This window comes from Euprymna scolopes, chromosome 30, assembly GCF_053919585.1.
Source record: "Euprymna scolopes isolate OS-2025 chromosome 30, ASM5391958v1, whole genome shotgun sequence".
Classification (NCBI taxonomy): domain Eukaryota; kingdom Metazoa; phylum Mollusca; class Cephalopoda; order Sepiida; family Sepiolidae; genus Euprymna; species Euprymna scolopes.
Window position 1 is genome coordinate 88,512,446 of NC_136511.1, and position 23,411 is coordinate 88,535,856.

At 36.8% G+C, this 23,411-nt stretch overlaps 2 protein-coding genes across 5 annotated transcripts in view; both read left to right on the forward strand.

Annotated features, from left to right (window-relative positions):
* LOC145254609 (uncharacterized) overlaps nucleotides 1-23,411 on the forward strand; it is a 1,148,515-nt gene that overhangs the window by 565,096 nt on the left and 560,008 nt on the right. The window lies entirely within an intron of this gene.
* On the forward strand, nucleotides 8,723-14,004 carry LOC145254884 (uncharacterized). The gene has a single exon (XM_080113798.1). It carries the CDS (start codon nucleotides 8,979-8,981, stop codon nucleotides 13,956-13,958), a length of 4,980 nt encoding a protein of 1,659 aa, XP_079969924.1. The 5' UTR covers nucleotides 8,723-8,978; the 3' UTR covers nucleotides 13,959-14,004.

The following is a 23,411-nucleotide window of genomic DNA, read 5'->3' on the forward strand; positions in this document are numbered from 1 at the left end:
TAATCTTTTATGAGCTGTCATTTTAAATAATCAAATTTTATCCAAGTCTCACCATTACCGATCATTTCAAAGTCTATCCGACACTCATTAACCCTTATCCTCGAGTGGTCCTTGGACCTTGATAAGAGGTGACCCTCAGTAAAAATCTACCTTGTTTTCAAGAAAAGTGGTTTGAATATTTTTTTATCTCATGATAAAATAAAATGTTTGTTATTGAATACAAATCAATAAACCATAAGCAGTAAATACATTCATACCTAGTGTCTTCGACGTTCAATGACAAAAATTCTCCAAAACTGAGGGTACTTCATCGAGCAAGCGCACCTTTCATCGTTCGATGATGGCTACACTTAGTGGGGGATGTATTCTCGCTCTGGAATCAAAGTAGTCATAATACCTTCAAGGTATTATGACCACACAAAAAAATAATTAGATTTAAAATTTGGTAAAGTATTATTGTATTAAGCCTTTCTCTTATTGGTGGCTAGAAGCAATATCGGTACTACGTATTTATGGAGGCAGTCATTTTTATTTGTAATCACTTATGTAAGTTTGTGTCATGTCTTGTCGATCAAACTTCAAACTGAGTACCCGCTTTAATTGCTTATGGGATCCTACATCAGTAAATAGAGATTATGTTAATTAGCATAGATTCCGGAAGTGTTACATTAAGTATATATCAGGACGTCCTAGAGGTTAGTAGAAATGCACCCAGTGCACATACCGTAATTGATGCGAGGGTTCAAAGGTCAACTCCCTAGACAAAATACGCTAGAAGCGGGTGTCGATGATTTTTGATGAGTTTTTGGCAAGGAAGCTGCCGCACTGAACGTGCCCAACAATGTAGAGATCAAAGTGAATTTTCTCTAGACTGTGCATTCGTTATCTATTTCTAAGTATGAAAATGAAATAGAAAGAAATTAATTTCAACCTTTATTTTATTAGAAATTAATTTGGCTGTATCCTTTTGTGAAGAAACTTCTTTTCTCAATAAGACCTTTGAAACTTCCAACAAGTCTCTATTATTCTATGCATGAGTTTTATTTGTCGTGAGAAAAGATCGCAATCGCAGATCGATTAACGGCCACACAAGCGACGATGAAAAGAATGAAGACCTTGTGTTAAAAAAACTTATTTTTGGTTTTGGTTGCTCATCAGTGATAATCCACAAGTGCATAAATGCGTGTTTGTGTGAAACGAGTATGTGCTCCTATTGTGGTTAAATACAATGACCCCACAACTCAATCTTCACTCTTCAATCCTGCAGTCCAATGCACTTCTGACAGCAATTGCTTCTGCCAAACAAAAAAGACACCCTCTCTCCCAAATACAGGCTTTTTATAGGACAAACCGTCCAAAATTATTTGCATACTCTTCCCATGATCTCTAGTCTATAAATAGACGCAGTGGCCATTCTCTTCTTCTTTCTTCTTTCACTCTCTGAAGCGGGCGTTGCCAGTGGTAAAAGGTTTGCACGATTTTTTTTTTTTTTTTTTTTTTTTTTTTACTACACGCCCCCATGATCTTTAAAGATCATTCACATCTCATAATCCCGTGTCCAGATCGGCGCATTGCGTTCTCTTTGCGGTCTCTGCATCGGCACCGGTTCATCTTCATCACTCCCTGCCTCAGTACCACTATCCTCATCACCTAAATGGACCACACGCCTTAAATATAAAACATGTCGTGGCATTCCATTGACACTTAAGTTATTTGGGGATTGCACTCCTGTTATCACTCCTCTTCCCCACTGCGTTGTACATCGGGCATTAGGCGGTTTCACCCAAACTTCTTCTCTTATTTGGATTCTGGCTGGTCCTTGATCATTAATTTCCGGTGACATGTCTCTAGGATGTCTCCATTCGTAATTAAAGATTGCTCTATGTGGAACTGTGTCATCTCTTTGCCCGACCTTAGGGGACATGTTGTACCAAAATGTGGCCTCTTCAGGCGATATTCTTCCTCTCTCAGCTATTGCTTTCACGGTCCGATGATGTCGCTCCACAATGCCATTTCCTCCAGGTCTGTAGGCTGCCCTGTAATAACTTTTAATCTTCCATTTTTTTTAGCATCGTCTGAAAGATTTCTGAGCGAAAAACAGTGCCGTTGTCCATTATCATCTCCCTTACTAGACCTCGTTCAAGCATCACCTTTTCTAATTCAGTTGCAACTGCAGATGCGGCTTCCACTCGCAGTTCCTTCCATATCGCCAGTCTACTTGGCCCACAATCAATTATTGATAAGTACGCTCCCCCTCGGTAGTGTGCTATGTCGATAGCTAGTCTCGTCCAGTTCGTTAAAACTCCAATTTCCCCAGGATTATGTATATTTGGGGCAGGATCGATCAATTGACACCGAACACAGTTCTTTACTATCATCTGAATTTCTTCCCGTTTTACATTCAGATCCACTTGCCTCACCAAATATAATGTTCTCTCCACTCCCATGTGATGCATGTCATGCAACTCTTTCATTTCTCCAATTCCAAGACAGCATATCGGCGCCTCCTCTTTCTCAATTAACCACTGTTTTTTTATCCGTGTTAGCGCATCTGCCTTGTTTTTTTCAGAAGGCACAAACACTGCTTTTATTTGCAGTTTCAATTCAGACATCAACTCTCTAAGCATCCCTAATCTCCGCTTTATTATCACTTCTCCGGTACCCTTTGTTCGTATTCTGCCACTCTCCTCCACAGTAGAGTTCACCCAACTGAGTACAGTGGCTGAATCAGTTCTTATTTCAATATTTGTCAGTCTCCATTTGATAGCTAAATTGACACCCCTTAGAACAGCATCTAATTCAGCTATGTTAATGTGATTAAAGTCATCACTTTTCCTCAGCCAAGTTGCATCTTCCGCCACCACACCGCCAATCTCGACAACCACGTCAGTTGCAACATTGCTTGCATCACACAACACGACTCCTGTGCTCACTTCAGGTATGTGCCAAGCGCCATTAACAGGGTCTTCTTTTTTCACCTCAGCTAGAACCTCCTGCATCACTTTCATGGTTCTGCAATCAACTTTTTCTTCCCAATCCATTCCATTTGCTCTTCTTTTCACATAACTGCATGCTAATCGCAGCCATCCAGCAATTGGATAGTGCCCCAATAATTTACCACAGATCGAAAATAGCTCCCGCCTACTAATTTCTCCTCCCATCTCTGGGATCTCGTTGCCTCTCCTGAACATTAGTGAACCCCTCTTATTTTTCATAAGCTTAAGGCCCAGTGCCGCTCCTCCGTCCAGGGATTCCGGAGATTTTGCTGCTAACCCAACACCCTTCAAATGTTCCACAACTTCCTGTGTCGATATTTTCGTTACGTCTACCATTATATCATCAATGTATGAATCAGTGGCCTCTTTCGTCCTACTTCCTTTCTTTAATACTGTTTTTAAAATGGCTTCCATAATCTTTGGTGCGACATTAAGTCCGAATCCTAATCGTGTTAGGCAATAGGTTTTTCCTTTATAACAAACCAGCTGGTACTGACATAGTTCCTTTGCCACATGTAGTTGCAGGTAGGCAGATTTAAGGTCCACTATCGCTGTCCTTCCTACCAACTGTCTCCACTTTCTTATCTTTTCATCACATACATCTATTATGTCGCTCCCTGTATGACACGCCACAAAATGGTTCAACTCACGAAAGTCGAACACTGGCCTAACTTTCCCTTTAGTGGCCTGAAATACTGCTATCAATGGCAACACGCCTTTCCTTTTTCCTTTCCATGGTAACAGAATACCACCCGATATCCATCTTTCCACCTCTTTCTCGAATTCTAATTTTTTATCGCCTTCCAGAGAGTTTTTATAATATTGAACTTTGTTCTGCAATACTGGAGGCTCTCCCTTCCATGTCCATCTTACTGTCCATTTATCTCCATCGAAGTTTGCTTCAAAGTCTTTATCCTCGATTTTGCAAACATTCAGCTGATGGGCAGCCACGGCACATTGTATATCTCCAAACTTCACTTTGGCTTTCTTTATAGTTACACCTCCCAGCTCATTAATCACGTCCATTCCAATTATGACGTCGATCCCATCAACGATGTGATTCATCAAGATTGCCCTCACCTTTACGTGCATTCCACAGACTTTTATCTCCACTTGTCTGGCTCCTTTACATTCTATATTCCTCCCATCAACTGCTTTCACTGTACCGCTCCTTCCATATCCCTTCAAAAGTTTGGAATTTATTAAAGTAGTGGTGCACCCAGTATCGACAAGTGCAGTCATTACAGAATCATTCACCTTTACTTCTATTATAGGAAGAGGCCAGTATCGCGCCTTCATTTCATTGCTAGGGTAGCTTGCGGCGCAGAAGCTCCCCCTTGCCCGTTTCCCTGACTCTGAGGACAATATCTCGCAATGTGGCCAAATTTTCCACAATTGTAGCATGTTGCCCTGGCCCTAGGGATCTCTGTGCAATCTTTTTTTAGGTGCGGTCCTTGACATCTAAAGCACTGAAGGCTTGATTCTTTCTTTCCCTTATTAGTCTCATTAGTTTGCGCACTTGCGGCCAATGTCTGAGTTTCTACGACCCTTTTGCTGACTAAAAGCCGTGCAGTCGGTATCAGTTTGCTGACATCCATTCTCTCTATGTTCGGTAGCTGCTGTAATGCCACAGATACATCGTCTGGGAATCCAGTTATGAATGCCAGTTTGGCTGTATGTTCCAGCCCTCTTCCCAGATATCCCGCCAGTCCAGCCAATCTTTTGATTTTATTAGCATAAACATCCATCGATTCTCCTGTCCACTTGAATCGTTGCAGTTTTTCGTATTCCTCAAAAGGCCCCTCAGTGAAGGCAGTCACGAGTCTCATCTCTATCAGTTCTGCATCTTCTTGTTCTGCATTATTCATCTCAAGATAGAGAGCGAGTGCATCTCCCTGCAAAAAAAGTGGAATAAAACTGGCAAGGTCTGGCACATATTGAAGCTTAGCCACCAGTTTTACTTTCTTTATCCATCCGACTACATCACCTTCTCCACTAAAAGGTGGTATCACATCTTTTCCCAATCTCAACATCCCAGATTCCATGACCTGTTCTTTGCCGGAATAGCTTGTGGTTAAATACAATGACCCCACAACTCAATCTTCACTCTTCAATCCTGCAGTCCAATGCACTTCTGACAGCAATTGCTTCTGCCAAACAAAAAAGATACCCTCTCTCCCAAATACAGGCTTTTTATAGGACAAAACCGTCCAAAGTTATTTGCATACTCTTCCCATGATCTCTAGTCTATAAATAGACGCAGTGGCCATTCTCTTCTTCTTTCTTCTTTCACTCTCTGAAGCGGGCGTTGCCAGTGGTAAAAGGTTTGAACGATTTTTTTTCTTTTTTTTTTTTACTACAAGCGACGATGAAAAGAATGAAGACCGTGTGTTAAAAAAACTTATTTTTGGTTTTGGTTGCTCATCAGTGATAATCCACAGGTGCATAAATGCGTGTTTGTGTGAAACGAATATGTGCTCCTATGTATTCCTTTAGTTTAATGATTTGATTGCTATCAAAATATTAGACTTATACCATCTAGTGTGACGTCATTTCCTCTTACTCGTATTTTCACAGAAGACAATAATCGTATCTCTATTTCCTGTTTTCGCACTAATATTTCTTCTATGAATTTAACTCATCAAATAAGTTTTAGTGGATAGATCATTAATCTTTAACAGTATTAATCCTGAAAACTGCTATTCAGTTGATGAGTGTAGTGCCAACTGTTCGCACTTCTTGCGGTTATGAGCGATCACTTGAGTTCACTCTCCCTTTTGGAATGTCCCGTTATCATTTATCGGTACTGATACTTATAGGGAGTTCTTGGAACAGCTGCTCGAACCCGTTACATTCCCATAGAATTCCAACTACCTCTTTGTCGTTGATGTTGCACATTTCCTCATTTATATCTTAAAAGTGAACATATGTGTATCTGGTTCACTTCAATAGTCAAAGTATGCAGCACAATTTTATGAGCAAAGATATGTTTTGATCTTAATAATAACGGAAGAAAATGAAAAAGAAAAGAATAATCACGCATGGAAATTGGATTTTAAAAAAGACTGGCTTAATAATAACTAATTATAATAAAAATTCGATGAAAAAATTTTCGTCACTTTTAATATAGACAAAAATATATTACTATTTTTAATTAAATTTTACCGTCTTTTATCGTGTTGATTAGCTTTATCTTCTCATCGGTTAGTTTCCTCTACTTTTTCTTATCAATTAGTTTTGTTTCAATGATTTCAAGTAGTGAATGGAACAAAATTAAAAATCGATAACGAGCAAACAAAGCTAGCTAGTGAATCATGTTTTGTTTGTTCGTGGCAGTGAGGATTTTCCTTCAACATATCATGTGTGCTGTTGCCTGTAGATCAGCTGTGGCGATCGGTGACTTGATTTAAAAAAGGCAAAACTCATAATATCAACTGAAGTTGCTTCATGTGCTTTTCACGCAGTGTCACATATTATATATATAATTCTAAATAAATGCGAAAGTTGTTTTCTTAATCACTCCTGTATTACCAATAAAACGAGTTACTGTTATTTAAATCAATAATAATACAAGGATCATTCTAAAATTAAACCCTCTATTTTTTACCCAAAATGTTAAAGACCTACGAAGACGGAAGTGAAACGATTAAACAAACGACCATTTGTGCTTGACAATTTATTTGTCTATTATCATTCTCAACGCACTTTTGCCAGGAATTCAATGACACATCTGTTTTCGACGCACATGTATTACAGAGTCGCTTTCTTAGAGTCTCACATCGTCAATATCTGCAACAGAGAAATGGCACTTTCAGGTCAGGAATTCATAAATTTAGTCATCATAACAGTGCAATTTTCAATCTCCTCTGATCCATTCAGGTGAATTAAATAAGAGACATTACTATTGGAACGTTTCTTGTACAACATATTTTGGACTACTGCATCTATAGTACAGACCAATGACTCAAAGACAGTTATTTGATTACATAATTTGAATAACTAATTTTTGAACAGTTCATAATAAATATACATTTGATTGTATTCGTTTGTAATTTTATTGCCTTATTTTCCCATCTCTCTTAATATGCAATAGATTTGTCCATATTGATAGTAATTAATTCAAGTGATTAATGAGAGAAGAAATTACTAAAACGTTTGTTTATGTAAATTAAATATTGCGCGCCAGAAATAAGGATATATCGACGCATCATAAGCTGGAAGAGTTCAAAAAGAAAAGGTTAAAATTATTACGAACTTGCCAGGATTCGAACCTGTAATCTTCTGATCCGTAGTCATACGCGTTATCCATTGCGCCACAAGCCTTGTCCGTATGCCGAAAGATGTTACCGCGACTGCATACAGACAGTGCTAAATTCCGTTGACATGGGCAGGTAACTTTTTCGCTAATTGCACGAAACGAGCCCCCAAACCCTTATTTCGGGTTTTTTGTGTGACTCAGCATTGTTCGTTACGAACCATGTATAGATAAGGACAATCTAGGGGCTCATACCTCTCAGGAAAAAAGAATTTTTCAATTCGGTGCATCCGTTAGAAAGTTTTATTGGTATATACACACACGCACATAGATAAACATTTAGAATTTTATTAATAGTATAGATATATTATTTGAAGTTATAGTTTCAAGTGTTTCAAATAGTAAAATTTTCGAACTGATAACGAAGCCTGCAAAGTTCGCTAATGACAACATAAAATCCAAGAAAGCTACATAAATAAATAGACGTATGTGGTAGTATCTGTAATCCAATCCGATTGACGTAAAGAGCGTTATAAAAAAAGAGGATCAAAACGAATAGATGCTAAGGATAATATACACATTTTACATAGATGATACTTCCCACGCAATTATTTGTTAAGCGGTTTAATTATGTGTGCAGCACTGCAGCTGCCCTCTCCACTATCAGTGCAAGATGTGGCACAATACCGTTTTTAGTCTTAGGAGTGCGAAAGAAAAACATAGGATCTGACTTAACCAGTGACAAATATTACTTAAGATGCACCTTTATTATTATTAAGTTGACAAGTAGTAGATATCTTCCGGGTTTTGGGACAAAACCCCTTTAAATGTTTAAAGTCCAATTATGTCCAATCATGGTCCAATTATGAGATCCGGACAACACAATATAAATGTGATAAAATTTGTTAACAGTATCGCGTGTATGAGATTTCCATTCCTATTACCTCAATAGTAATTGCCAAACAACATAATACCATATCTACTCTTATTAAAGTATCCAAAATGAGGAATTCATATTTAAAATTGCAATTAATGAGGAAGGGGTAGAAACACACGAAAAATACAAGAGAACTTAATCAATGACCGGTTATTTAGTTCTTCTTGAGCGTCTTTAATGCGAAAAAGTCCATTGTTTTCCGATTATTTGTGTCACCGCTATTCAAGTGGGAGTAGTACTTGACAACAATATCAGCGGTAAATGAGCTGCTGAAACTACGAAGATAAATATAAAGGGACTATAATATTTAGTCATGCGCAAAAGGCAATAATTCTGCCGCAGATTTAGACGTGGAATCTACGATGTTTGTTGGTTGATTCCGCGTCCAGGATCCTATTCTTAAACTAATCACATCTATTATTCCATATATAGATTTTCTCGCACCCTCATATAGGGTATGATGCAAGGTAAGCAGATATCAACGGGTTGTTATAAAATTATCTACTGTCAAACCGATCGGCATTTCTTTGTGAGTGCGACTTAGGCACAGGCAATAAGCAATCTCTCCTTTTCTAAGGAAGGCAACAAAAACTAACCGGATGTTCCCTTCAATACGGAGAGAAGATTTTTGTGGATTATAGTATCTTCAATTCTAAACGCCCCCTTTCAACATATGTAAACAATTGATGAAATCATATAGACAGGTATCGTCATTTATGACGTAATAATATAGTCGTAAAGAAATACATCGTTCTATTAGCGCGTCTTTGCACAACTCTTGCAAAGAAATATGTTTCCATCTGTACTACTTTTACTCTTCTTGTCGAATTATGATCACGTCCAAAGTGTAGTTTACCGAATTGAGTTGGACTCTAACTTTGTACCTCCGGCCACTATTCCCAAAATAGCCAAAGATATGGTATACAGCGTCCCACTCAATCAAGTAACAAGCAAACCGATTGTCGCCCGTGTAAAAGACTATGGAAATAACATCATCAAACCGGAGGGGAATCCGGATGTAAAAATTAGCAGTTTGGATGTTTCTTCATTGACAAATCCATCAGCGAACGATGTTTGGAAGCAAACAGGCGGTATGCTCTGCCAGCGAACGCATTTTGGAGTAAAGTGGCCAGAAAGGTTTGATCGTAGGAAGTATGTGAAAAAATGTGGCTCCACCGAAAGTAGCTCTGTTCTTATAAAAAAATTTACAGACGATATGATTATTTTGGATTGGTTAAGTCACGAGCATCCAAGTGGAATGTTACCCAACAATCTTCGCTTTCTTCGGATCAGTATACCGGATATGAAATTAACGGCGGACACAAATCCTTTCAAGATAACCGTTCCAGCAGCCTCTCTGTTTATCACACAACAACCACCTCAAATGGTAATTGCAAATACTCCTTTTAACATCAGCGCCGAAATTCGCGATTCTAAAGATCGAGTAATCACCGAAGGTCTCGCCTCAATCCTTTATGTTGAACTAACTGTCTCATACGAATACAAAAAGTTCTATCATGCATCTGGAAAGGATATGATTATCGCTTTCACGAACGCCCGACTGGGGGGATCCATAAGCATTAACCAAGCGACATATGATAGGGTTATACGAATACAGGCTTCTGACGGTAAAGTAACCTTCACAGACGTTCGAATATTAGACGTTATGCATGAGATCAGGTTAAATCTGACCATGTATATGTCTAATGATCCGTGGCTCAGAGCGCCCGACTGCCCAACATGTTATGCAGATACATACATGTCTGAAAAAATAATACAATTTGGTGTGGTGCGATTTAAACCGATGACAAAAGCTCTATTGCGTAAAACGCCCGCCATATCGTTAACAAATAAGTTTAAAGTAACACATCAAACACTTGCTAATCTTTTCTTGCATTCGCCGTTTAAAACGACAGAAAAAATAACGATCACTCGTAATTTTGAAATCCCGGGACCCATGTATGTGGAAGCGAGAGATATTAACGGAAACCGAATTTACTCTGGGCCACACGGAAATTTGCCTCTGGAAATTACGACATTTCCTAGGGGTGTATGTATTTCTAAAGACATTACGACCTACATCCTTGAGGGTTATGGGAAACTTGGAGGTTCACTATGTCAGATTATCTCATCCGTATATTTAAATATCTACTCCATGGTAAACGTTCAGGCAATGGTCAACTCAAGTGTTTTTAATGTTGTGGGCGATATACACTTGGGACATTTTGACAACTTTAGATATTCAGGTATTGGAATGAATATAAATCCTCACTTAAATACTTTTGTTAAATTAGCGGCACAAGATATAAATAGTGGTGCTATTCCTGGTATTTTAAAACAATATCGGATGAAAATAATAGTGGATACGGTCGAGACTTTTAACGATATAAGTCGAACGAATAGCATCTACTCGAATTTTCGTGTGCAGTCACGACGACAACCAAGCAAAAGATTACGCGGTATTATATTGCCGACTAATCGGGACTTGGCCATCCCCATGATGAGAGAGACAAATAACGATAAAATTACAATGATTTCAATTACACAAAGAGCTGAGCAGTTCAAGAGCTATCAATATTTTAATAGGGTTTGCTGGAATTGGAATCAAATCATCATTTCCTTTCTGATTGCAGCACGTGATAGAGGCTGGACTAAAATTTGTATTCTTAGAATGGAAAACGAGATTATGCCATCAGCGTTGCATAATTTTGCAGACATGTATAATGTAACGTTTGATGAAGATGTGGACATTCCATTATTCGATCCGCTAAAACCAGATAAGGAGATGTTGGATGAGAAAATAAAAGATGTTATTAGTTTGAATACCCGGATTATATTAGCGCTGATAAATGGTACATATATGGTTCCTATTTTGAGTGCAGCTCACGCATATGGTTTATCTTCGGATAACGGCTATCAATGGGTATTCCTAAGTGACTACGCGCGACAATTCCCGTTTAATAAACTCTGTGCGCCAAATATAAAATGTTCATTGGCATATAAAGGTTCGTTTTTGTTTACCGAGGTTTACAACATCAGTCATTTCGGGTCTCCTCATTGGACCGACGTCCTTTCTAAGTTTTTGAGAGTTGATCGAACAATATACATGGGTGAGCCGTCTTTTTATCCGTCCAATGATGCCGGAGCCTTCATGGCCCTTGGTTATGACGCTGTCTGGTTATTTGCATCTTCGATACATCGCATAATCTCCAAACGACTTACGGCCAGGGGGTTACTGATTATCAAGAATTTAAGAAAAATGAAACTCAATGGGCTCACTGGTGCATTAAATATGGATAAATACGGTGACCGATCCGGTTACACGGGGATAATAAAAGCACTGAACCCTGAATTTGACAATGAAATTCAGTTAATAAGGTATATTACACATGATATTAATAACGTCCAAATAGAATTTAAGTTTGGGGTAGCCCCTAAAATAAAAGATCCTTTTACTAATTTATCATTGACGAATATAGCCCTACCAGCTTCGGACGTATACAATTTGAGAGCCTTCATTTCGTATAGCGGAGGACTTGATAAAGACACGTACCAGTTCACTAGAGACAAATCAGAGCCGTGGCCTCCCAGTAGATTTGAACGATTTGAAAAAGTTGTTCCCCAGCATTTATGCAAAGATTCTTGCGGAAGAAGACTGACGATAACTGATGTCAATCGTTACGATAAAGGAAGGTGTATAAGCATGGATAAGTGTGAATGCTTCTTCGGTTACTACGGAGACAGCTGTAGTGAGGTTATGTGCCGCTGCCTATATGGTCACTGTTATTTTCCGTTCAAATGCGTCTGTAATAAAGGGTGGAGCGGTAAGAATTGTGACATCCCGATTTGTTCGGCTATTTGTAAACAAGGAAAATGTACTGAGCCAGAAAAATGCACATGCACATCAATGTTCTGGATTGATGCAGCGTGCTCCATCCACCTCGCCTCGATCGTAGTTCCTTTAATTTTAACTATAATCACAATCGTTTACTTGACTTATAGCAACATGCCTCGTATAAAAAAATACATGGGACGAAGAACAGCTTTATCCAATTTGTCTTGGGTCGTTTTATGGTCAGATTTATTCCCGGAGGAAGCGGCCGGTGGAAGTTCAACTAGTATAACAGCAAGCTTCTATGTATGGAATAACGAGAAATGGTACGTGAAGTTTTTCAACTCTAAAACTATTGATGTAAGCGACCCAAGAGTTCGATCCGACATGGTTGACTTAGTGACTCTCGATCACAAAAATCTCATAAACTACGGAGGCGCTTGCCTCACTTATCCTCATGTCTGTTTGCTTTTGGAACCAGCACTGAAGGGCAGTCTGGAAAATATATTAGTCAACGATAGCATACAACTTGACTGGAATTTTCGGTTTTCATTCATAAAGGATATCTGCTGCGGAATGAATTTCCTTCATTCAAAGACAGGTTTTCCTTCACACGGACGCTTGAAATCATCAAATTGTCTTTTAGATAACCGATGGACCGTACGCTTGTCTGGTTTTGGTGTCCCTTCAATTCGTTATGGGCCGTATTCTATATGGGTTAATGAAGAAAACAGTGATGTTTATCATGAGAATCAATTATCCCTATTCTGGACAGCGCCGGAAATTCTACGAACTGTATCTTCTCTTGATGGTGTCCGCATGGGAACTAAGGAAGGGGATATCTATTCTTTTGCAATCATTATTTCTGAAATCGCAACTCGGGATGTGCCTTTTGGGCATGAACGAAAATCATTATCGATATTCGCAGTCCTGGACTTGATTTCCAATAAAGACAATCCTAATCTGGACAAGGAACGTGAAATATGGAATTCCGTCAATGGAGATGATATTATTCGACCAAAAATAACAATTGAACAAATGCCTGAGGGAGCAGGGACTCAAAAGAAATTTAAGAAAATGCTTGAGGATATTTGGTGCGAGGACCCCGATCTGAGGTTATCCTTTCATAAGTTGGAGTCTATCATTCAAAACATCCACCCCTCAAAAGGTGAATTAGCGGATAACTTAATAAATTTACTGGAATCATATTCACGGAATCTTGAACAGATAGTCATTGAACGGACGAATGACATGGAAATTGAAAAGGCTAAAATCGATAATATCGTTGGGCAAATGCTGCCACGACACGTGGTGGAAAAGTTGAAAGTCGGGGAGAAAGTGCCACCTGAAACCTTTGAGAATGTTACCGTCTTTTACAGTGACATTGTCGGTTTTACGACCATTGCTAAAAAAAGTGATCCTATGCAAGTAGTGGCTTTACTAAACACTCTGTACGGAAAATTCGACGCAATTCTCGCACAATATGACGTCTACAAAGTGGAAACAATTGGTGACGCGTATGTGGTCTCCAGTGGAGTTCCAAACCGAAACGGGATTTTACACGCAGGTGAAATTGCTACCGCTTCAATTGACATCGTCTGCACTATCATGACGGTCCCAATTCCACATTTACCCGATGATAAACTGTTATTACGAATTGGTATCCACTCGGGATCTGTAGGTGCTGGTGTAGTTGGCCTTAAGATGCCTCGATTTGCGCTGTTTGGAGAGACCATGCAGATAGCCTCGACGATGGAGTCTTCATCGAAACCGTTGCATGTCCAAGTCAGCAAAAATACTATTAACATTTTGAATGAATTAGGGGGTTTCTTTTACAAATATCGCGGAGATAGGGAGGTGTGTGGTCGGACTATCACGACTTACTGGCTTATTGGGAAAGCAGGATACGATAAGGTCTTGCCAGACATTGAGGATTAAAAAACTGATTCTATGTTTAAATAAAGAATATAATTAATTTAATGTACATTTGATAGTTGGTTTGTTAAATGTCCCCACCTTTTAGACGCATTTTCGTTAGTAAAAATATAGCTACATAGTACATATTTTTGTTTTAATATAATCTATATATCTGTGAAAGTGTCTGTCTGTCTGTCTGTGTACATTTCCCTACACAATAACGCTGTCAATTTTAAGTCTACAAACTCGAAATTTGATATACAGGGTACTGAGAATTGCGAAGTCTTTGTATTTCTTTTTCGGCCAGAAATTTGCTTGGTAAGAGGTGAAAGTTCACCGATTTGACCTTTGAGAACTCTACCAAACTCCTTCGACAATTTTGGGCATAAACACTTGAAAATTTAGATATAGGTTCCTTGGACATGGATCTAACTTAATAACCTGATTTGAGCCTCAAATAATAAATGTTAAGGGTCATAATAGCGGTCAAAGTTAAAAAAAAATTGACCTCTACCAAATTACTCAGACAATTCCTGGTCTAAACATTTGAAATTTTACATAAAGGGTATTCAGAGATAGGACAAACGTTTTAATCGGTTTGGGTCGAAAATTTGAGCTACTAATATATAAATGCATGTATGTATGTTTGCACGTCTGCCTAAAAATTTCGACGGAAGTGACGGATTTTTACAAGATCAGTATCGTTTTGAAGCTCGACTCTTCAGACGACAAATACCGCCAAATTGGCTAAAACATTAATTGCTTCACCCTTAGCTGGGTACTTTTCTACAGGGGGGTTGCTTTTTTTCGTTGATATTTTCGAAAGTCACCCTATCCTTTCGATTGTCTAGCCTTAATTTAAACCTACGTCACATCCGGTTAGACGGTGGTCGAAACAGCAAAGACGTCACGTTTTTTCTGTTCTTTTTTCTCCTTCGCTGTACGGGTTCGAGCCTACCTTCCTACTACCACTTTTTTTTTTGCTTAACACACACCTCCAAACACCCGGGCAACACCGGGCACCCATGCTAGTTATATATATATATATATATATATATATATATATATATATATATATATATATATATATATAAAAGTGAAATTGTGTTGGTGTGTCAATGTGTGTAGATTTCCCTACCTAACTACTCTGTCAATTTTCTGTCCAAAGACTCGAGATTTGACATAAGGGATATTGAGATTTGGGAAAATCTTTTTAATCGGTTTTCAGCCAGAAGTTTCGCTGCCAAGAGATCAAAGTTCATCGATTTTAGATAAAATCTTAGATGTAGGTTCCTTGGACATGGGTCAATTTTTTAAATTTGATTTGAACCTAAAACAATTAGTCTTAAGGGATCAAAATTGGGATCAAAGTAAAAAATAGACCTCTGCGGCCTCTACGAAATAAATCAGAAAATGTTTTGGTCCAAACATTTGAAATTTTAGATAAAGTATATTCAGACAGAGGACAACCTTTTTAATCGTTTTTTGGCCGAACATGTGGCTTCCAAGAGGTTAAAGTTGAAAGAGTTGACCTTTACAAACTCTACCAAACTCCTCTGCCAATGTTGGGTCTAAACACTTGAAATTTTAGATGTAGATTAGCTGGACATGAGTCAAACTTTTGATATATATATATATATATATATATATATATATATATATATATATATGCACATAAATTTATGAACAGTACATACAACCCGAGCAAAGCTGGACTGAGCTGCTAGTATATATATATATATATATATATATATATATATATATATATATATATATATATATATATATGTGTGTGTGTGTATTTATTATAGATAACAGATTTGAACAATTATGTGGTCGCTGCAATATGTCTTCTATTTGCTATTCATACGCACATATAGACACACACGCATATGTGTATGTTTGTGTGTGTTGTTTGGCTGTGGAAATTATTATATATATATAAATATACACATACATAATGTTCTTTTAATGAAAAAAAATATATTTAATTTCACTGTGAATCATCAGTGTGGCTTCATACCCTTTTCTCACTGGCTAATTCTTAGTCTTGGACGTCATTTACTGTATGTGCTAACTAAAGAGACTACTGCTACAGCTGTAGGAATTACAGAAAAATAAGTCCTATTAATCAGTATTAAGACAGTAAGTCTCTAAGATATTTCCACTTTCAAAGTAAATGACTTTTCCTTACAGCTTCGGCAAGAAAAATGTTTCATATTTTATTATTACGACTCATAGGGGAAGTTGAATAATTGAGATTCCTTATGAAGATGCTTCATGGATATATTTACTTTTCTTGCTGAACAGTGTGAAAACGAGGAAACTGAATAGATAAAAACAACCCTTGAAGCTCATGTTCCCAATCCTAGAGCCAGTTTCATCCTTCTCATAGCTTCACTTCAACCTGTGCTGGCGCTATTGCGAAAAAGCAGCATGCATTCCGGCTATTTATTCGCCATAAATCGAATGGAAATAGGCATAAATTAGGAATTAGGAACTCACGATTTCTGAAAAAAAAATTAATAGTGTGCTTAATAATAGGCAATCAACTATATATCCTTATCTAATAACCATGTAGCCACTTGCATAGTAACTAAGAAGGCTGAACTGCTTGCCCGGCAATTCACCTGCAACTCCAGAAATCACACCTTCCTTAATTTCTTCCCGAGGAGAGAAGTCGCACACAATTATCAGAAAATCATTCTTTTTTTCCAGCCCGTGATATCATAAATAAACCTAGATACCTCAAACGTGTCTGAGCCTTATATTAGTCCTGCTATACTAATAAAGAAATGCTTTGTTGAGCTAGACCTTGTTCTCTGCACTACACAACAAATGCCTTGTTAAATTTTACTCTCCTAATTATATGAAAATTTCCTTTGCACACGTATTTAGTGGTTTTGTTGAAAGAACTGACCAGCTCAATTATCGCCCTCCCAGTCTCTTCCATCCTTTTGATACAATATCTTAGTTATTAATCAATCACGCACAATTTTATAACCTTGTAAATGCTAAGCGTCTTTCTTACTGACCGTATGGATTAAAACAACCGTCTTCTACTGCAGATATACAACGGTCATCTCTGAAAGCAAACACCATGTACGGGATAAGCCAGAGAAAGCTAGAGCCGTACCCTTGATATATCCAAAGTTTTGACAAGGTCTTTCATGAAGGTCTTATAAAAATTAAATCATACGGTATTACTAGACCAATATTCAATATAATTAGATTCTTGTTAACAGAAGAATCCAAGTTACCTTCGATGTCCGTACGTCAACATAACTGATCAAGAATGAACTATTTGATAACATTGTTTTCGAGTTAGGTATATTCGCTGATGACACACCGCCTTATAGCAGACGAAGATGAAGACGCAGTGTACATATCGAAGAAAATCGCTGAAAACTTTGAAAATGACTTTTTATCTGTACTGAAATAGGTGTATAACTGGATGGTAACATTTAATGCTATCATAACTATCTTTTAATAATTACAAGAAATCTTAACTACCGATTTCCATGACTAATGATACTCTACCTGAGAGCTCATAGCTGAAACTTCTCGGTTTAACATTCACAGCCAATATGAAGTGGGACAAATACATTGAAATATTGCCAAGGTTGCTGCAAAAATACAAAAAAAAACAGTACTAAAAAGCTAATCAACCTACGAATATCCTTTATCACTACAATCATTCTCCAACGTATAGAGTATTGTTGCGACATCTGAGCTGATGCATCTATCACTAGTTTTTTTTTTATTTTAGAAAAATGCCAAAAACAGTCTGAAATCAAAGCTCCAACTCCTGCCTTATCGCCACAATGTTGCACCCCGTGACAGTTTTACACGCATATCAATGGAATATGCTTTGACAAACTCCTTACACTTCTAGCACCCCAACATAAATACTCCAGGCTAACCCGACAAGTAGCAAGATCATATACATTTGTTTAGATGTCCCTAGACGCCGGAAAGATTTCCACTTTAATAGTTTCTGCCTTCTTATATCAAGGTGAGAGTATGGCTTGTTTAGGACGAATGAAGTATTATTTTCTTTAATGAACATTATTTATACATTTACATACATACACCAAGTATATTCGAGGATTGTTGTTCTATTCATAATCTTGAAATATATTCCTGTACATCTACAATTTTTTTAAGGCACTCGGTATTTCTCGGAAGAAAACAAGAACCCATGCAGTGCACTCTATATTTTACATATCAAGTGTCCTACTGTATTATTGTATGCACCTGTTACATATATAGAATTGGGCACTGCTTAATGTAGAATATCGTATTTACCGAGTGTTACGAGGGAGCATTTCTATAAAACAATAATAAAAAATAAATAAAACTGTTTAAAATGTGTGCTATCGTATTCTAGGCACCCCTAATGATCAAACCTCAACAGTTTTAATTCACGAGATAGTTTAAAGGCCAGAGAATAGTTAGAAAGAGTAGAAGGTTTTAGAAGTATCTGAAAAGTCCTAGAGGGTTCAGAAATAATCTAGAATGGGTTACAGATGTCATATAAATAAAAGTGGAGAGGAAAACAATCCAGTTATCAACTTGGTCCCGTCAAGATAACTCCGGTCTATGATTCACGGATACGTCCAGCCGAAAGAATCTAAACCAAAAAGAAAAATTATTTACATCCCTCCAACCCACGGAAAGTTGCAGAAAAAGCCCTCTGGACTGGTGGTAAATACAATTTTGAAATAATCTCATTGACCAAACTTTTAAAAGAAAAAAAACAAAAGAAATTTTTATAGTCATTGAATTTCGTTGTTAATTGAGTGAATAATCACTAGAAGACTGGCCTGTAGCCGTTCTTAATTTTGACTACCTCCCTTACCCTCGTAACCCTCCACTTCCTCGTCCTAGTTTTAGACCTCAAGTTTCAACAAGCCTTCTTTTCCTCTGTATTTGATAGTAGTAATCTAAAAAAAAAACTTATCTTTGTTAAACGACTTTTTTTTTGTTGGTTTTGTTATTGTTGTAAATATTTGTGAATAACCTTATTTGTTTATTTTGCTATTGTTGAAAATAAAAGAAAATATCATTTCCCGAAAACCATATTTCATATCGTCCATATTTTTAATTGTTACACAATTTAAACGTAACACGAGTGTCTTAATATATTAATAATTCATTGTGCTAGAGTTTGTTTCAGATTATTGACCGGGACTATAAATACCAAAGTCGTATTAAAACTTAACATAGTTCTGTTAAAACTTATTTTTTTATCTCTCATTATTCTGGAATTCATCTATAAATATAAAAGCGAAAATGTGTGTATGTATGTTTGCATGTTTGTATGTGTGTTTGTGTGTCCGCTAAAAGCTTTCGACCAACACGGCGAAAATTCACAAACTCGGTATCATATTGAAGCTCCATTCTTTGCTCGAAAAATATCGAAAAATTGGCCAAAAACGTTAATTTTTTTTCACCCCGAAATCGACAATTTTCGACAGGGGGGTGTCAACAAAAGCGGTCCTCTCGTGACGACGACCGGTTCTACGCATGCGCCAAATGACGTCATGAACTGATTTACTTTAAATAGTTGAAAAACTGACTAAATTTCATGTACGTCGCGTTAGCTCAGTTGGTTATCGCGTTGGTTCGTTTTCTAAACGTTTTGGGTTGGAATCGTGGTGGAAGATGTCTTTTTTCCGATTTTTTAAATTTAAATATTGAACCAGTGTTATTTAAGCCATTTTCACGTAACGTTCGTTTTTCTGTTTTTTTTTTACTTCGCTTATCCACCCCCGACCACACACCCCAAAACACTCGAGTACCCGCCGATTTTTTAAATTTTAATATCGAAACAGGCTTATTTAAGCCATTTTCACGTGTTCGTTTTTCTCTTTTCTTTTTTTGTTTTTTCGATTTTTACATTTAACATCGTTCGTTTGCCCTACGTTAGTTTTTTTGTGTTTTTTTTTCGATGTTTTGATTACCCCGCTTAAGTTTTAACGTTCGTTTTTATGTTTTTTTTTACTTCGCTTATAACAAACAAACCTGGCCATTGACCTCATTTGCTGAATAGCTATTGCTTACGTTGTCGTCGTAACGCTCTACGACTTCCGTGCGCGCACCTGTCAATTTGGTTCTTACTTAAATAAATTTAAACGTCTTTCTGGCCGATTTTATTTTCAAACTTCGCCCCAGGGCTTTGGGTTCGATCCTACTCCCCGGTTTCTTTTTTTATTTAACAGCACACACACCTCCAAACACCCGGGCAACGCCGGGTACCCCTGCTAGTCTATTACATAAAGAGCAAAAATCTGTTTAAATGTATGCATGTTTGTATGTCGTCCTAAAACTTTCGACAGGCGACACGAACACTGACAAATTTGGTATCATTTTAAAGTTCAAAATCTCGGATGAATAATATCGAAAAATTCGCCAAAACTGTTATTTCTTACTGGATGAGCTGGCCGGTTTTCTGCAGGGGGACAATTTCACGATATTTTAACGTTAAATATATGTAATTTCTAATGTTATTTTATACATATGTGAAAAATGCTGACTAATAACCGGAAATTTATGTATTAATTTGGAAATCCTAATGATCCGTCTTGTAAAAATGATTTCAATTTTCTTAAAATTATGGTAGCCTTGGTGGGAAAAGAAATTATTTCATATATGTTGTACAATACCTGACGAGAGTATGCTTAATTGTTTCATATATGTATTTAAATTACCCATCCGAGGGTAGGTAAGCTTATTTTAAATATGTGTTGTACATTACCTGTCCTCGCGAAGGTAAAATATACATGCTGTAAATTACCTATCCTAGGGCAGGTACATTTATTTCATACATGTGTAATACCCGCCCTAGGGTATTACACATGTATGAAATAAATGAACCTGTAAATGATACATAAACATTAAAAATTCCTCTATCCGAAGAATAACAAATATGTTCAAAATCAACTTCAATTTTCTCATTGTTTATACGCTCCCGAGCAAAGCCGGACAGCCCTTCTAGTTTCTTATAAAACTAAGTTTATGTACCACTTTCTAAGAAAATATAATGAATAAACAAGAACAATTTCATGAGTTGAGCAGTGATAATAATAAAAGTCAAGAAGCCTCCAAAGTCCTACTGAAATCCCTGAATTTAAAGGGGCATCAAACGCACTAATAAAACTAAATTTCTATCCCGCTAGAAAAGAAAATAGTTCTCTATTTATTCATTTTCTATGAATTTTGACATTTATCTAATTTCGACACGACAAATAAGTAGACAACAATCTTTTCACCTTAAATGTGTTGATTTAAAAGATCACCAATCTAAACACCCACCTATGTTTTCTTATTTTTTAATTAAATTATTTTCTATACTTTTTGGAATTTATACTAAATTCGGCATAACAAATAAGGCCGTAATCATGCTTTCATCTGAAATGCGTAACTGTCATAGATTCCTAATCTATACAACCACCGTATATATTCTCGTAATTATTTTTTATATTGATTCATTTTGCATGATATTTGGAATTTATACTAATTTCGACATGACGAGTAAGACTGTAATAATGTCTTCACTTGAAATGTGTTACGCTAAATAATAAATCTAATCCACACAAGCACCCTGTATTTTCTTGTAATTGTTTTTTCATTTATTCATTTTCCATCATTTTTTGGAATTGATATGAATTTCGACATTACAGTAAGTATAATGATGTTTGTCTCTGAAATACATTGAGTTGAAGAGCTCGTAATTATCACAAGCATTCTATTGCTTTCTTTTAAATATTTCTTTATTGAGCTATTTTTTTTTTTTTTTTTTTTTTTTTTTACAAAGGCATCACCACATTATCAAGGCCCAGAGGCCACTCAAGGATAAGGGTTAAAGAGTGTACAGTAGAAATTGGTCAATATAGTAATCATTAGTAATGAAAATTTGGTAAATTTAATAACTTATATGGAACGGCTCATCAAGAACTTATTTACTTTAGACTTGAACACAACCATATTGTAGTCAGCCGGAAAGCAGGAAAACGGAAGACAATTCCACAGGCGTGCAGTTCTAAGAAAGAAGCTTTGTTCATGGAATCTACGTTTAGGTTTAGGCACAGATAAAGAGTGGGGGAAATTATTGATAGTGTTTACAGCTAGACGAGTGTTTCTTGTGAAAGTTTGGCGAGGGGGGACCAAAGACTGAAGCTCAGTTGAACACTTTCCATGAAAATAACGATACATCAGAGACAAACTCGCAACATCTCTTCTGTGAGATAGAGGTTGCAAGGAGGAGATAAGGACATCTCCTACGAGGCTACGAAGTCTATTTTGAACTCTATCAAGGCAGGACAAGTCCTTTCTAGCAGCTCCTGCCCAGATGTGGCAACAGTATTCCATCCTTGGACGTACCTGGCTCTTATATAGGTAGAGAATAGCATCAGCAGTGAGATATCTACTGGATCGATAGAAAGATCCCACCATTTTTCCAGCGGCCTTGGCAACAGATTTGATATACGTGTTCCATTTAAGATCAGGAGTAATGGTCAAGCCCAGAAGCTTGTCAAAACTTGAGGCCTCCTGAAGACGAGAGCCATTCATTTCAATTGATGACAAATGTGGATTAGAATGTTGATGATGTAAAGAGAGAAGCTTGGTTTTAGATGCATTAAAAGTAACCAGCCACTCCTTTCCCCATTGTACTACGTGCTCAAGATCAGAGGAGAGAGAATTGGAGAGAACTTGGTCGTTTACTGTCTTAGATGTGGTACCATAAATGGTAGTGTCGTCAGCATAAATGTCTACAAATGATGTAAGGATATGATTTGGAAGATCATTAATGTAGATTAGGAAAAGAGTTGGGCCCAGGATGGATTCCATACTTTTTGGAATTCATACTAATTTTGACATGACAAGTAAGTATGTAATGATATTTTCACCTTGCATATGTTGATTTAAAATATTTCCTAATATACACAGGCACCCCTATTTTTCTTGTAATTTTTTATTGATCAATTTTTCATAAATTTTGGAATTATACAAATTTTGACATGACACGTAAGTAATGTTTTCACCTGAAATGCGTTGATTTAAATGATCCCTACTCTACAAAAGCACCATATTCTTTTTTTAATTACTTAATTATTGATTCATTTTTCCAAATATTTGGAATTAACACTAATTTTATGACGCAAAAGTAATAATGGTTTCACCTGAATTTTTTTTAAATATATCTAATCAATACGAGCACCTGTTTTTTTTCTTTTCAGTTAATGTATTTTTCAAATTTTTTAGAATTTATACTTATTTCAACATGAAAGGCTGTAATAATGTTTGTATTTTAAATACAATGATTTAAAAGATGGCTAACTTACGCAAAAAAACATTTTATTTTCTTGTAATTATGTCTATATTGATCCATATTCATACTTTTTTAAAGTATACTAATTTCGGCATAAGTAAGTATGTTTCCACTTTGTGTTAGTTTAAAATATTCCTAAT

Coding starts and splice junctions, on each gene's coding strand:
- LOC145254884 (XM_080113798.1), top strand. CDS start 8,979: ATGTTTCCATCTGTACTACTTTTACTCTTCTTGTCGAATTATGATCAC.